The 16,445-nt window shown below is 42.5% G+C and overlaps 4 protein-coding genes across 5 annotated transcripts in view; 3 read left to right on the top strand and 1 right to left on the bottom strand.

Moving 5' to 3' along the window:
• The window catches only part of Agpat1 (1-Acylglycerol-3-phosphate O-acyltransferase 1), a 96,956-nt gene that overhangs the window by 13,578 nt on the left and 66,933 nt on the right, over positions 1–16,445 (bottom strand). The window lies entirely within an intron of this gene.
• The window catches only part of LOC136419900 (uncharacterized), a 76,323-nt gene that overhangs the window by 3,254 nt on the left and 56,624 nt on the right, over positions 1–16,445 (top strand). The gene's annotated exons all lie outside the window — the stretch shown is intronic.
• On the top strand, positions 1,355–3,180 carry LOC136413209 (uncharacterized). The gene is made up of 3 exons (XM_066396607.1): positions 1,355–2,602; positions 2,663–2,875; positions 2,918–3,180. The coding sequence occupies exons 1-3, from the start codon at positions 1,597–1,599 to the stop codon at positions 3,088–3,090; spliced, it is 1,392 nt and encodes a 463-aa protein (XP_066252704.1). The 5' UTR covers positions 1,355–1,596; the 3' UTR covers positions 3,091–3,180.
• On the top strand, positions 3,621–14,294 carry singed (fascin domain-containing protein singed). Of its 2 annotated transcripts, none has more exons than XM_066405226.1 (8): positions 3,621–3,877; positions 5,989–6,228; positions 6,287–6,492; positions 6,873–7,104; positions 7,175–7,408; positions 12,635–12,791; positions 12,954–13,255; positions 13,308–14,294. In XM_066405226.1, exons 2-8 carry the CDS (start codon positions 6,009–6,011, stop codon positions 13,508–13,510), a joined length of 1,554 nt encoding a protein of 517 aa, XP_066261323.1. In that variant the 5' UTR covers positions 3,621–3,877; positions 5,989–6,008; the 3' UTR covers positions 13,511–14,294. The 2 variants fall into 2 exon arrangements, with proteins under 2 accessions (XP_066261323.1, XP_066261351.1); XM_066405254.1 differs by lacking the exon at positions 3,621–3,877 and adding an exon at positions 4,448–4,540.

Raw genomic sequence — 16,445 nt, forward strand, 5'->3', positions numbered from 1 at the left:
CGTTTTTCCCATTTCTCTGATGTTAAGTCCTAGACGGCAACGTTGCTTGCTCAAGTGAGTGCCCATCAAGCTTGATGATGTGCATTTTTGTCAAAGATTGACGCATTGCTTGGAAAAGTGAAAACAAACGCGAATTGCGATTATTAGCATTTTGGTAGGCCATGGATAGATATATATATATATATATATATATGGTTCCACTAAGAACCATCTGGAAATTTCTTTTAAAGAAACATATAAAAAATCTCATAAAAACAAATTGATTAAAGAAAAACACTACATTCCATAAAACTCTTTCAAGAACCGAAGGTGAGCACAACTGTCTTTTGAGGGGTACCGCCGAAAAAAACCAAGGAGTAAACGACGGAAAGTGTTTTCTTGAATTTCTCAACTCTTCCAGCAACGATAATTAATTTTGATATCTTTTAAGCCTCTTGTGCTTAAGAAACAGCAATAAGAAAAAAATTCGGCATGATGGATGCAAGTAAACTGATTAATGCAATTCTAGAAAGCAACGGAAGGGATGGTTTGAGGGAAAGTTGCAGATAGTGGTCGATGTATGAGAGTGTGTCTCGACGTACATTCCTGCAGTCGCTTGAAACGAGTAAATGCTAATAAGCTCTTCTCTAAGAGAGACAAAAGTAATCTTAACACAACCTCTAATTATCACTAATTAAGAGAATAGCGTATCATGACGAGGCCCAAAGGAAATCAGAGCATAAAACACGCGTTGCTTATGAAAATACGTGCTATTAGCTAATTAAATCATTTATTCTACGTTATGTATTATGACTATATAATGCAGGTTTTTTCTCATATCTACATAATCACGAACTATGTGCTTTGGCAGCTGCAGGAATTGATATCATATGGGAGCTATTTTCCCGGTAAATAATAAGTTCCAGGTGTATTAGTTTTACATGTCTGCGCTAATCAGACTGTGAACTGTTAATTTTCGAAAAACGGTCCGCGTGCTTGCGGTTTCATCCTCTTCTGCCTTTTGATCAGATCTTCACGCTCGTTTACGCTTTGTTGGCCGTGTTAGGCCTTTATTAGATCAACGTTTCTTTTACATGCGATTTATATCCCAATTAAACATCGGGCTAATAGCCGAGGCCCAGCTGTAAATCCCCGTGAAATTCAAATTAGGAAGTTTTTCCCGCAGGTGCTCCTGAGGCCCATTCGATCAATTTGTCGCAGATGACACTTTGCTGACGTCCCAATCGGAGTCAAATCCTTAACGTTTCAATTCCAGGAGTTTTCAGAGAGAAATGGGTCTGTTGAAATTGATCGTCGACTCGACACAGAGGTGAGTTCTGCCTGAGACCCGAGCTAGCACTATTTGATCGTTTGCTTGACGAGGCCACAATCGCTCTTTCAAACCAATTAGTTCTGCTATCGGATTCCTCTGGCGATTAAAATTCGCAATTTTAAGGTCAATGATAGTATCCCGACTCAAACTTGCAACGGTATCTGTTCTCGCTTGATACGCCAAATTAAAGCGAACGAGCATACGAAATTCAACTTTTCGGAAGCAGCGATTAACGATCCGCTTGGATTTCAGGGGATAAATTCCACTGCTGCCTCGTTCAGGCTATGACCAGACCTTGGGACAAGCGGAGAATGACCATAAGCAAGTTCAGCAACCGACCTCCCTTTGATCGGAAGAAACCGAGAGATCGCGAGAACATTGCGGAGAAGATTCGCTGCTACCCCGTGGAGAACTGCAGGAATTGCTGCAAGAAACGCGCTGAATCTGCCGTCAAGGAAAGGAACTTTATGAGCAAGTCGCTGCCGTTTGACGCCCCAATTCTAGGATCTGCGGATAAGCTGTGCCCAGGGGGCGCATTGGCGATACCCAAAGTGCTGGAACAATTCCGGAAAATCCACATCAGCGATCCAACCATGAACAAGTACGTGTCAATCCAGACCCTTTATCGCAACACCAAAGCGCACAAGTTGGGTAAAAATATCCCCAAGCACAAGCTGATGGCGAGTCTGTTTGCGAACTGGGATTCTGATGCACCCAAGGAAGGCTCCTCCTACTTAGAGAAGCCGAAGGACAAGAAAAGCAAAAGAGTGTTTGATGGGGGCGAAGTGATAAGTTCCGACGTATGGCAGGCTGGTACCTACCATACATCAGACAAAAAGACTAGCACTACTGGTTTACTGTGGCCTCTGAGAATCAGGGAGGTTCTCCACTATCCTTCAAAGGACTGGGCGGACGAAAAGAGCACTCTGTCTGGTAGGTGCAAAGCCGGCCTGAACATCACTAAAGAACTCCTGAAAAACGCGAAATTCGTCTCCGAAGGCTTCTTAGAGACAGTTCTCACTAAGGACGCTCCGCCGAAAAGAAGAACTTCTCCTGGAAAGAGTGCTGCACACACTCGTACGAGGAGAAGCAGGCAGAAGACTTTCGTTCAAGCTCAGGTCGAGAAGCTGAATAAAACACGGAAGGGTCCTGTTGTGGCCCAAAGTGCTAAAACGCAGGAGCCAAAACATGAGGCCAACAATTGCTACATCGGGATGATGAACAAAATTCGGCACAACTGCCTTCAATTTCAGAGTTCCACCATAAACCTACAGCCCGGTTTCGAGAGCGGTAATTAACTTCATGACACAGCTAATCAAGGTGAAAATTGAGACATTTTCGAATTTTCAGCGAACTCATGGTCGGATCCCTCAGAAACAGTTTTAATCCCCCGGGAAATGAAATTTCCCAAGGAGACCAAAACTGCGGTAAATCAGCGTTTAAGCGAACAGAACAAATCCAAAATTCTCTGGTTTAACGTAAAAAAGCATGAGGCTTGCAGGCCCCGTCCACCTGCAAATAATCCTGAAACAAGGAAAGGAGGATACAACGATGGTTGGACAGGTATTAAATACGCATAAACGTTCAATTGACAAAAGTTTGCAGATGAAGTCCATAGGAATGTTCAGCTTGAAGGCTTCATGAAGAAAAAGAGGCCCGCAAATATTAAGCAAAATAGCAAATTTCACATCCCCTGCAAGAAGAACTTGCTGTGCGATAAAGGGGATCAACACCTAGAGTCTTGCAGCGCTCACAGCAATAATAAAGTTGTTTATTGAGGTGTAAAATGAGCCTTAAAACCCGATTAATTAAAACTATTTGCATAAAGCTCTTTGTTGCAGTATGGTTGGTTGCATAACGTAGCGCATGATGAGGGTGATTTGAATTTTTGTCAAGTTGGCTGTGGACTGACGCCATTTTAGTTTTTTGTTTCTTTTTTTGAAGTTTTTGATTAAAATTTCTGAGTTTAGTTTGCAGTTTCGGTTCGTTTTTCACGCTGGAAATATGTAGGTGAAAATGCCGGAAGTGCGAACTTTTTTCAGGAACCTTCGGTTCCTCCGTCTCGACTAGGCCTAAAACGGGGCCAATTAAAACCACTCAAATCGTTAATAACTTTTTTGAGAAACTGCCACTTATTTACTTTAACGCAGCACCGACTAATTCACGGACTTTCAGCTTTGCTCTCAAACCCTGATTAACTCGTACAAATCGGGCATTGCCCCATCGAGGCGACGCCCCTGTGCAGTCGCCCCTTTCCCGGCTCAGGCCTCGAAGAAAGAAGACATATCGGGTCGAAGATCGAAGAAAAGGAGAATGTCGAATGTTCATTCACCGTTTTCCAGTGGGGCCGCTCCGCAGGCCAGACTTGAGCTCCTTTCAGTCGCGTTCGTGTTGGGTCGTCGTCAGGGGGGAATTCGCCCGATTCGTCGTAGAAACTCGCGTTGATCATCGATCGCCGGCGACAGACACACGGGGGTGGTTTTCCCGAGTTTAGGGGTGGATTTTCAAGTTCAATATTTCGCGTCAAGTGAGAGAGTTGTTGCATTTGGATTTTACAGAATAAAGGTGAGTTGCTGAGAGATTTTTGTGGTGAATTGAGGTAAGGGTATTCGCTTCCTACAGAAAAGTAGAAGAGGAATGTTCGGCAATGATTTATTTACATTTTTGGTTCAAATCTTCGATTATTACAGATTTTGTTGCCCTCCATAAGCGTTCATTCCGAGCTGAAACCAATTTGTTTCATGGGGCTTCTGTAAGGGAGAAAATTCGATTAATTTGTCGCTCTCCTCACTGTGATTATTGATGTATCCACTTCTATGTTACGGTTAAAAGTTGAGTCATCCTCGGGGAGGGTGGTAAAGCATGCAAATTCTGCATCTTTTTTTTAATGGAGAAACCGTTATGTGTAGCCTTTTAATGCATAGGCGTGAAGGATAGATATGACCCAGTAGCCTCTTCTGGTTAATTGCTTAGCGATATGCCCGCAAATAGTTACTGTTTATCCTGAGATATAAAGACTCAGCAAATGCATGCATTTGCCTGCACTGTTTGCTGTGATGACTGTGCCTGATTTGGCACGAATCCGGCCCTGCCTGTTTATCTTATTTTTTCCTAATTTTTCGTCTTTTTGCCTTTTAACGATCGCATCAACCGATACCTACTGCCGGCGATAATTTTCTAACGTGGTCGTGCTTGCAAGTACTAACTATTTTGCTGCCCAAAAATACGGTAAGAATCACCTAAAGTCTAAGGTATCCTTGAATTTTGCCATTTTTCCAAGAAGGCCCCCGTGTAGGAGGTACGTGTGCGGAGTACCATATATGTGGATATTTTTAGACCTCCGTGTCTGATGTCCTTGAACTTGCTACAGGGACCCCTCCACACTCTTTGTGGCTGCGGGATTATTATTAGCGCGTGGGGCACCCGAAAAAATCGAATTAATTTCCATCGAAAGGGTGCATCTAAATTAAGAGTTTAATGCGCACAAGTCAACGCCTTTGCACATTACCGCGGCGTAAATTCCGCAAAACTGGTTCGTTGGCCTCCTCGATAATTTCGTATTCAGGAAAAATTCCATTCTTCCTTTTGTAATTTGTTTAAGTAACGGTAAAATCACTCTGAGGTACCGACAACTAGGGAACATTGAAGAAGAAATCTTCGATGTCCTTGCCCGGCATTTCACTTCCCAGTAGACCTGCTACATTCCTTCAAACAGCATTTCAATCGCCAATCAGTTTTCACTTTTAGTCGAAAGAAATTCTCTTCTTTTCATGGGTTCCAGTACCATATTAGGAGTACCCGCTTCGCAAGGGGCCTCTCTGAAACCATGTTGAGTGCTTAGGCCTAATATGACTTACGGGCTTAAATCGCTGGGTCAGCATTATTGACTTCTCAAGCCCGCTATGACCCTTGTTGGTAAACTCCGTTAGTCCGTTCACCTTTCTAGGCAGTATGCATATGTGTCAATATTAGGTACATTAAGTGTATTACTTAAGTAAATTCAATTTGTTTCGCTCTAAAATGACGAAACGCACAAAAATAAGACGTTAGGCAACCAGCAATGCGCGCCTCAGTTCCTAAGAAAAATGGCTAGTAAGTTTATATGGCGTATACAATATTTGAGTTCGCTTTTGAAATTTTAGAAATATCTCATGAAATCGGGGCGGTTTAAGGAAAACGCCTCTCTTTTGGTATTTAAATCCACTTCCTTCATTCAATTTCAGCACCGTAATATTAAATTCGTACTCAATTGATTTATTTTAGGATTCCCATATAAACCTAGTAATCATTGACGGAGAACTTCCGGAAACGGAATTCGCTAACGGCCATTTTTGATTGCTGCGGCCAATCACAGGCCTCTGTTATTGGAATTTGATGTTTCACTGACAGATCTCCGTTTGAATGGCGAATATTTTCATTTGCATGAACTTCTTCGTCCTTAAAGAGCACTTCTTCAGAAGACAAACAATAATTTCCAACAATTAATACTCAATTTTGTGACTATAAAATCGGCTGAGAGTTTTTCTATAAGGACTACATCCGGTAAGGAAACATTCGGTATAAAAAAAACACCGAACAGAATTTGGCATAAGAATACCACACCTCTCTTCCCACTAAACCAATTGTCTAGCCGTTTTAAACCACTGTTCCTGACGAATTACCTTATTTCCTTTTAGCGATTTGTATCTAACCGAAAATGAACGGATTGAACGGTCACCAAAACGGCGACTCCAACAACTGTGGAGACATAATCTCCCAAAATCAACAAAAGGGCTGCTGGACCATTGGCCTGATCAACAGCAAATTCCGGTACCTCACCGCGGAAACTTTTGGATTTAAGATCAACGGCAACGGCACTTCTTTGAAAAAGAAACAGATCTGGACCTTAGAACCGGACGTGAGCAACGCCGGAGAAAGTACGAGGTTTATGATTTGCATGATTCAGTTTCGTGACTTTGGTTTTGCATTAAATAGGTCTAATATACCTGAGGTCGCATCTGGATAAATATCTGGCAGTAGATTCGTTTGGGAACGTCACCTGCGAGAACGAGGAGAAAGATCCAGGCAGTAAGTTCCAGATCAGTGTGGCTGAGGATGGTACAGGGCGATGGGCTTTGCGAAACGTCGTTCGGGGGTACTTTTTGGGGGCGTCGGCGGACAAGTTGACTTGTACAGCTAAAGTAAGTTTTTTCGTATTCTTATTCATTACATATTAAGTTTTGTTGGTATGAGCTGATTAACTGGAAATTTTGGCGCCTCAGAGTATTTAAGGGCTCTAACAAAAAATGTTTCTTGTCAGTAGCCGATTTGTAACAAAGAAACGAACTCTGGAAACATAACATTCAATTACAGTTTAGTTGCTATATTTCGACGAGGTAAACGCATTCCCTCAGCCAAATGGAGGCAAGCAATAGATGAGTGAGTGAATTGTGAATTGCGCGCATTCGGGGATAAATCTAATAATTCTGACTGCGTTTACATCGTTAAAACTAATACATATTTAATCAAGCCTCTGAGCGAACGATCAAACTACGTTTCTATATTAAAAATGTCTTTTTAGGTGCCTGGAGATGCGGAATTTTGGCATGTCCACCTAGCCGCCCGTCCCCAAATGAATCTGCGCTCAGTGGGCCGAAAGCGGTTCGCTCATTTGTCTGAAAGTCAAGATGAAATCTACGTGGACGCCAACATCCCCTGGGGCGAGGACACCCTGTTCACCCTCGAATTTAGGCAGGACGAAGGCGGCAAATACGCCATACACACTTGCAATAACAAATATCTCTCGCTTAATGGTAAGAAGCAGATGAAACGTTGAGAAACGTATTGTGGAAAAACGTGAATTTCGGATTGTCTTGCTTTAAGGTAAATTAGTGGACAGTTGCAACAAAGACTGCCTCTTCTCGGCTGAGTACCACAGTGGACAGTTGGCGCTTAGGGACAGGCAGGGACAGTACTTGAGTCCTATAGGATCCAAGGCTCTTTTGAAAAGTCGCTCTAATACCGTCACCAAGGATGAACTGTTCTCTCTGGAAGACTCACTACCTCAGGCCAGTTTCGTTGCTGCCTTGAATTCCAGATTCGTCAGCGTCAAACAAGGTAAGTTGTTGTCCTCGAAAATATCTCCCGGCATTTGCAAAGCGCTAAGGCTTCCTTTTTTAAATATATTCACACTACAGTGCAAATAGAAACAGATTTGTGACTACTGTTGTTACACGTATCACAACATAGTTGTATGTGCATATGGTATTCCTCCATTAACGGGGCATAGATTTTCAATTGCGCCGACCATCTGTTTTTAGTCACACTCGAATTTTGAATGTGATAAATGTGGGCAATATTGCCATAAATTTTAAGTTTATTTGAGCTAGAATTTTGTGGAAAATATTAGACAAAGACAGGAAAGTTTTGGCGATCTTTTGTCCGCGCTGAGAATTAAGCTTCCTTGAAAGCACCGGAAATGTGCCTACGTCGAGGCATTATCTGCCGGGAATTTTTAGTGCCTCTGATTCATATGATAACTTCATGAATAATTTACGTACCGTGTGAAGAGGACGCACGTGTTGGTTCTTAAACAAACATTTTTTGGGGCTTTGAAGTCCTCGTAAAACTAGAACGAAACAAACTTCGTGCTAAAATTCCAAATTAAATTTCTCACATGGGTGCGAACATTTTAACACGGCTTATTAATTACGAGTATATGTAGACGCATGTCTACACACACTTGCATTGTAATATTTTAATTACGCACATAATTGGGATTTTAATTAGCCGCTCAGTATCGATTTCAGGGCAATAAACAATTTAATTGTAGGACTGGAAAAGAGGCATAATTTAATTAATCTGTTAGTAACGGGTACCGCATGATAAATCATTGCACCGTCTGCCATACACATACACACAAACACCGTAAGTGCATATACCTACGTACTGTTAGGCTGAAATTCCACGTTATTAATAACCATTTTAATCGATGAAAATTAGACATTCTCGAATAATGATTGGTTGTGGGTTCCGAGGGTTCCGTTAGGTTTGGCAGTCAGGAACAGTGGCGGGCATGTAGTCCCGCGCTGATTATAAGTTAGAGACCTCTTTTTAACCCCGTTGGGCAACAATGGGCTCTTAGTCCTTCTAGGGCGTGTGGAACCATCGCATCGTACCTTGCAGTGTTGCCAATAAGGCGCTTCAGAAGGCACTTGAAGAATGTTGAAATTTAATTAGTATGCTCAAGTGGAACGTTCTATCACTTCAGCACCTCTCGGGACGTTAAGCGGCAGCGATGTTTTTGGGTTATGAATCGGAACCCAAGGAGCAGGGCTGTTTTTTAAGGTATTATTTATGAAGGTTGGTAGCGTTTTCATGACAAAATGGCGAAGAGACATTTTTGTATCCCAACTATGTTTCCCTCACCAAGAGGTTACGATTGATTTTTTTTTCTACATTTTCTGAGAAGCGCAAGTAGGCCTGCAATTTTTAGTTCCGCTTACACTTTTTACTCAATGATTCGTGAGAAAGTCGTGCCTTATTTAATTGGGGTTTAATCGTTTTAACGCTTTCCATCGTTGGAATAGTCTCGATAATGGTTTTCATTGAATTTCATCATTCGATCATGACTCTAAAAAACACACACGCTGGAAAATTTGCAACTACTTAGTCGACTGTTTTTTTGCCTTTATTCCACCGATTCAGAGGTGGCCCGAGGGATAATACTCCTTGTAAATGGAAGTGATTAAGCATATCGTTCTGTCCCTATCAGTCACCATGAGCCGTCGATTATACCAAAGGCAACGACCCGACTTCGCAATTCCATTGTTTCCCAGAAACAATCAATTCCTTGCGATTACAATAGCCATTCTGCTTCCATTGAAATAAAGACTTTTTGGAATCATGGGCTCAATTTCATTTATGCACATAAAAATTTGTCCCATCAGTAAAAACATGGTCACTTAAGCTGAGTGAGCACACTCCGTCAGACGACGAGCAATCTCATTTTCAAGAGATTTATGTGTTGTTTTAACATATGAGTAGCCATTCAGGGTCACGTCTGCCCGGAGGGGCGTGGCGCCTGAATGAAATCAATTATGTTGGTCTAACACACCCAGAAAACATCCCTTTATGGGTGTTTGAGTGATACCAGACAACCAGACATTCTTTGATTTTTTTTTATCGACAATTAAGGATACAGTACCGGGTACTGTATAAGCAAAACGAGCAAAAGTACTGCGGTACGCTTCGCAGATGTCGTGTGTATCTGGTTCCTGTTCGGGTCACTCATTTGGAACCCACTGCGGGTCTGAGATCTCGAAACACTGGGCAAAATACTGAAAGTTGTCAGTTAGAAAACGGTTTTCTTCACTCCCTCTTTCTGGGCATCAGGCCGGAGAGTTTTAAGAGCTCAAATTTACAGGAAAAGGGGCAAAACTAGCGGAGGGCATCTTCAGCCGGTTTTTGTCCGGCAATTTCAGAGCTTGCAGCTCCAGCGTCGAAGTGGCCACAGTGCTCTTTGCACCTCGTGCCCTCTCTTACCCTTGGAATTTGGTCGGGTTATGAAATTCCGCGATTCAAGTTCAGCGTTACCCGTAAAGAGTGGTAATTCACAATCAAAGAGACCATTCGCGAGGGGTTGCTTGCGGCCAGACCTGGTTGACGTGGTTGCGGCGACGAGCCACCATTGAGGAGTCGGCTTTCCAGTCCAGATCGCTGAAGCGAAGTCCGGCACTCGCCCGAAGAGAGAAACACCATGCGTCGGAGGACATCACAAAGATCGTCTCCGTTCAAGCAGCATTGAGATTTGTGACGTCACAGAGAACGAATTGGTTTTTCGCGATTTTCCCAGTGGCGTAGCAAGGTTGTTTATGACGCTTCTTTGCCACGTTATGACTCGCACAAATTCCTTCGGCCGTTTTTTGGGGAACGGGTCGACGTAATTCTGTTCCGAGGTGGGAAATATTAGGCACCTTCGACGCAATTTTCGCCCTGGTGCTACCGGGCCACGTAATATTACTATAAATAAATCATGCAGTTCAAGAGCAAGACTGCTGTTTCCTGACACGTTTCTGGTATAAATAAATACACTGCGACACTCAGCAATTTCTGGATAATATTGTTTTGCATGCAGACGTATTCTTGTAATTCACAACACCTTTGAGCATCAGCAAAAAGACAATAAGCAGCCTCGTATTTTCCTTTCGAGCGAGGCGAAACAATCAATCGTATTACGGGCTTCATTATCTTGTAAATGTAAATGGATTCTTTGTCTCTGCCAGTCGCCAGCACAACAATATGTTTTTATTCTTGCTTGTAATCTTTAAGCTCATTGTTATCTTCCCGAGCGGCGCAGGCGGCAGGAAAAAACGCGTTTCGTTTGCAGGAGATAATGAGCTAATTATAAGTGCCTTTATCGGCAGAAAAAGGAAGGAAGTGTACAGAATTACGCTTTATCGCGCAAGGGATATTAAAGCTGAAAATTGCACTTGCCCAAGAAGAAAATTATTTTAATGACCGAATCCTGCGAAATTTACTTTTTACGTAATACATTCGTTCTCGGCCGAGTCGTCGAAGGATTCGGATCTTTTATCGCTCAAAACGAGGTATGCGATTATTTTAATCTCTAATGTAACGTTTTAATTACCTCGAACAGCGATTATCTGCGAGTATTTCCTGCCTTGAGCTTCGTAAAAAATAACGATGCAGTGCTGCGTACATACAACACGTGTGTGGTATCCGCAGAGACAATAAAGAGTAATAACCTGGGGTTTAATGCTTGCAAGACGATAAAATATGATTTATCGCTACAACTCTAATAATTTATCCGCAGTTTTGTGGTTTCTTTGGTTCGAGAACCGATGATAAGGACTCGGACTATTAAAGCTTACAGGGCGTCTGAGATAAGCAGGCCGTGCATCGCTCTCAAGGCTCACAGTCTTTCACCTCCTCCGCACGGCGAGCTTCGAGATCGAACAGAAATTCAGATTCTGTTCGGGAAAGCCGATTTCCACCCCTCGCTTCCGTTCGCGAGATTCCCATGCTAAGCGCCGCTACCTCGCGCACCCTGTACACAGCCAGTCCTGCCGCTAAATTGGACTAACCGTAGGATGTGTTTTTTGCCCTACACAAGAAGCTAATTAAGACATTTATCTGTGAGAACAATAACGAGAGTGTATGACCCAAGATGGTGTTTGAGGCGATTAAGTTTGAAACGAAAAAGGCAACTAAGATTTAATTGGGTCTAGAGCGAGGAAATCGAAGACCTTTCCCGTGGCCAAAGATTTTTCCTGGGCAATCAAGGTTTAATTAAATGGCAACAGCTAAAGCGTTTTAATTCAAATTGTTTAACGGAAAACGTAATGGAAATGAGAGTTTGCTCTGGAACTTCGAGTGCTCGGATTACCACAAAGAATTTAGAGAGGGAAAGAATTTATTCATTCATCTCGTGAGAGTCAATGGGTGCATTCAGGGAACGAACGCGCTGCGGCGCTTCGCCGCAGCAGTTGCATTTCTCTGTAGGGCTCATTAAAGCGTATTACGCTGGAAAGTTGGAATTTCTAACGTTGAAGCTTCGTAAGACGCGAATTTACAGCTTCCAGCGAAACGAAATTGTCGGAGAAAAAGCGGTCGGCGAATTCAATTACCACCGATCCGATGATCTATCACACGATTGCATGTTTCGCCTTATTTAACCGACCATTTAACCTGTGTTTTAGGAAAATTTGGCGCAAACACTTCCATTCACAACAGGCCACTTCACGATGAATTATCGACTTCAATTAAAGCGAGCCACCTTAATTCGCTTCCTCAATTATCTCCTTAAGAATTTCACGCCGCAATTTTGGATTTATTAAACAGAACAAAAAATGGTTTTAATAATACAGCGGAAAACCGTAAATTTAGTAAATAAAGACGTTAAAATCATCCCATATTTGCATAAATCCATAATATGGCGATTAACCCAGTTGCCTATCAGTTTTAATGGAACTCTACTACGAGAGAGAATCCCACTAATTTGTCTGATTTAATAAAGCAAACGATTTAAGACCAATATATCAACGTACTGTCAACGTTAACTGCCGGCTAATGGTGCCAGAAGGGTCGAAATAGGGCCCGGATACTGGTCAGTTCTTAGTTCCCGGCGGACTGCGGTTAAAGCTAACAGCACATGCATAATTCGGCCCTAAGAAGCGCACTCGCAGCTGTCGAGTTCGCAGCCAAAACACATGCAAACGTTCTTAGTAAAAACAATATGCGAAGCTGCATATTGGAAAATATCAAATTTCGCAAAATGTATCTAAGGTCGAGGATAAACTGCACCAAAGTCTCTTTTTCAAGGCGTCGACGTGACAGCCAATCAGGACGAAATCTCCGACCACGAAACGTTCCAGCTGGAATTCGATTGGAGTACCAAGAGGTGGTACATCCGCACCATGCAGGACAAATACTGGACCCTGGAAACGGGGGGCGGCATCCAGGCGGCCGGCGACAAACGGTGAGCAAACTCATGCAACTTGTTCCACAGATAAGATTTCGACCGGGATTATCGCTCCTTCCAATCGCCCCCTATTGCGTTTATCGATCTTACGCCCCGCAGCCATATTTGTATAACATTTTAATTTTGTTTTGTTTCGTCTTTCTGTCTCTCTCCCTCCAGCTCCTCAAACGCCCTCTTTGATCTCATCTGGCAAAAGGACGGTTCGGTGGCGTTCCGCGCCAACAACGGCCGTTACGTCATGACCAAGCGCAGCGGACACCTTTTCGCAAACAGTGACGTCATCGATGACGACACTTGCAAGTACTACTTCTACCTGGTCAACCGTCCAATTTTGGTTCTCAAGTGCGAGCAGGGCTTCGTGGGGTACAAATCGTCCGGAAACCTAAAACTCGAGTGCAACAAGGCGACCTACGAGACCATCCGGGTGGAGAGGGGCGAGAAGGGTTTAGTGTACTTTAAGGGTGAGTTGTCGCTTGCTGCTCTAACTTTTGCTGATTTGAGTTATCGCCGAAGGCCAAAACGACAAATACTGGCACTGTGATAGTGAGAGCGTCACTGAAGAATCGGAGGTGCCGGAAGGGTTTTATTTGGAGCTGCGCGAGCCCACTCGCCTCTGCATTAAGGATTCGGCAGGACATTACTTGGCAGCAGGGAAAAACGGGTCTTTCAGGCTAGGAGACACCTCGATAGAAAACGCCACCCAATGGGAGTATTAAGGATTTTTGATTGGGGGTGGTTTTACCATCAGTCTGTCTGCTCAAACGTTTTTATTTTTTGTGCGTGTATATGGGTTTTATCCCGGTTTTAAGGCTGTTTTTGTAGTAGATCAACAGATAATATGATGAAAGTTCCTATTTGGAACATCTCTGTTTACTTCATTACTTTTGTCCCGTGAAGAGGTCCTATTAATCACCAGATAGATTTAAGTGATATTTAATTTCATCATCATTATTGATTATTTATTTACGTGGTTTTTCCTTATCGTTGTGATTTGTCCTCACAGAGTCCCGGTCATTTTCGCCCATCCTAAAGCCAAAACGTAAAACTGCCAAAGCCCTTGGCCTTATGAAATATACATTTTTATAGTCACGTACGTAACTATCGCAATATTTTTTTAGACTACCATGCTTATATTATCAATATCCATTTACATGTCTGTATATAGATTCCTTGGTCCGTGTTTTGCCGGCGCAATAACTACAGTAGGAAACGAGTTAATACCGGATGATGTGCATTTTTTGTGAGAGTTCGGCCTCATTGGAATACGCTTCACGCATCACCTATCGCTTGAATATTTATACTTTATAAAGGAACGAAGGGCATTCCTGAGGCGAATAAGTAGTTCTGTTAAGAGTTAGGAATATAATGTTTTAAGTATTTTTATAGCTTTTTTCGTATATACTGCGTGGGTACGTTTTATAGCTACTTACTACGGCGTCTTTTGTATGATGATGAACTTGTACTAGTGAGTTATTTAAATATATTTATGATATTTGTGGACGCACGGGCTTTATTTCGCTTTCCTCGGTATGCATTCTTACTCTTTCCGTTATTGCAAGTCGGACTGGCGCAGTGCCAGCGGTCACCAGTAAAGCCTCCGTCGATGCTGCTCTATATGCAGATGCGATTCATATAGATAACTATCTATTCACCCTGGCCGGTTTTTCTCCATAACTTTTATATTTCAGAGCATCGCACCGTGCCGGTGCTGCGTAAAATACTGCTAATGCTACCGCACTAATCAAGTGTTTTCTTGCCATACCTGGCACCGTCTACCGTCGATGTAATCTTTTTGATGTTGTTGATAATAACAGCCGCTTTTCTGGTGATTTCCGTTATGTGTGAGGTCATTCGCATGTCTCTATTGAAGTGGATTCCGAGATACTTGATGGGTTGCCCGCTCTGAACCATTGCATTTCCAATTCCGACTGTGTGTAGTTTGCCACGCTTCTCCTCCCCAGAAGTACGACGGTTCCGAGTTTCTGATAGGCGAAGCTGTGGTTGTAAGTGAGGGACCCGTTTCGAGTGTATTCGATTTTTCTGGCGCAAATTTCGTTAATGCGACAGGGGTCTTCCGTTGTGAGCAGGGCACACGAATCTCTTCCAGAAGTTTTCCTAGGTCGACAAGTGAGGAATTTTTTTTCGCCCCGCGCATTAGACTTTCTTCCCAGAAAATTCGTCAAATCGAGGTGTCGAATCTTTTGGTTGGCTGTGGCGTAGAATTCACATTTTTTTGAACAAAAAAATTTGGGCATTATACCGAATTTTGAAACTGGCCAATTTCATTCGCCATAGTGACCAGAAATCGGTCAGACACGAACGGTCAAGATCCGGAATAATCATTATAATTTCAAACGATTTAAGCACAAAGAGGAGGAGAACGGAGGAGCATTTAACGACCGAATGGAAAAAAATGTATTATGAGTTTAATATTAAGTTCGAAGCTCCTTATTAGCCCTATAAAGCATTCCGTATATTTTTTAGAGTAATTTTTCATGTTAAACTCTAATCCGGCCCCCGGCTGTCGTTTCCAGATGTTGTGCGCATTACACAAATTGCATTCCGGAGTCCGTTTTTATGCTCGATAAAATACCAAGTTCAACGGAAATTCCAGATAAGCCTCAAACGCGAACTTTAATCTTTAAACTTTTAATCATGCTCTTTCCCGTCTGATTATTCAACCTCCTATAATACGATTATAGCCTAGGAATCCGAAAGTTTTATAATTCCCTTACGTGGATAAGCGATCTGAATTTGTCCAAAAAAATGACTAAGCTAAAGATTTGCGGTGTCTTGCCCTAATTTATCACGTTGTTTGGGTTCTTTTGGCAAAGAAACCGAGTTTATACGCTCTTTTATTCCCAGCCTATAAACATTCAATAAAAACACCCCGCAGAGCGTTTTAACACCTTTTCCTGCTTGCCAGTGCTGGCACGTAAGAAACCCCGGGATACCAGAATTCCATAAGGGAAAACTCGCTCCAGGAATGGTTGAGAAGCCGGAAAAAAATCACTTCGCTTCTTGTTCCCAGTGTCTGGCATCCAATTTCTTGGGTACCCATAAAAGACGCATTACAGTGTAATATTCTCGGTCTTACTACACGCGGAACAAACTGGAATTAAACGCGTCCCGGAATCCAATATGGCGCCGCAGGTGTCCGGATTAACTCCGCCGGTAATTTATCTGGAAACTTCCGGTTTGTCAAAGAAACTTTACCTGCTCGCCGGATATTTATTATCTGGAATAATCTAGGAAAAGTGGGGAACTTAATGAGGTTCAAGACAATATGGCCAGAGATTAAAATTGCTAATTTTCCTTGTTTGTTTTTTGGAAACCGGTGTAAGCGACTTATATTAATCTTTGTTGCAAAAGCGGATTATGTATTAAGGTTTAATCCAGACACAAACCCACATACACACTCTCTAAAATTGCTTTGAGAAGAGTAATAGATCCCAATTGAGGTTTTTCCCTCCCTATTTTTTTTATCGACTAAATTAAGATAAAGTATGGAAACTGTCGCGCGCGATGTCAGTCGAGATTACGGAAAGTTCCCGTTCATGATGTGGTTAATTTGACCGAATAATCCTTCCACGTGTAGGTAGAGCAGTTTATGTGAAATGCTAATAACGCATATAACATAATGAATTATTA

This window comes from Euwallacea similis, chromosome 1 (genome assembly GCF_039881205.1).
Source record: "Euwallacea similis isolate ESF13 chromosome 1, ESF131.1, whole genome shotgun sequence".
NCBI lineage: Eukaryota > Metazoa > Arthropoda > Insecta > Coleoptera > Curculionidae > Euwallacea > Euwallacea similis.

Bases quoted from the DNA above. Each gene is read 5' to 3' on its own strand.
- LOC136413209 (XM_066396607.1), top strand. From the start codon at position 1,597: ATGACCAGACCTTGGGACAAGCGGAGAATGACCATAAGCAAGTTCAGC. The intron at 2,603-2,662 runs GTAATTAACTTC...TCGAATTTTCAG, and splicing joins ACAGCCCGGTTTCGAGAGCG to CGAACTCATGGTCGGATCCC. The intron at 2,876-2,917 runs GTATTAAATACG...AAAAGTTTGCAG, and splicing joins ATACAACGATGGTTGGACAG to ATGAAGTCCATAGGAATGTT.
- singed (XM_066405226.1), top strand. From the start codon at position 6,009: ATGAACGGATTGAACGGTCACCAAAACGGCGACTCCAACAACTGTGGA. The intron at 6,229-6,286 runs GTACGAGGTTTA...TGCATTAAATAG, and splicing joins CGTGAGCAACGCCGGAGAAA to GTCTAATATACCTGAGGTCG. The intron at 7,105-7,174 runs GTAAGAAGCAGA...TCTTGCTTTAAG, and splicing joins CAAATATCTCTCGCTTAATG to GTAAATTAGTGGACAGTTGC.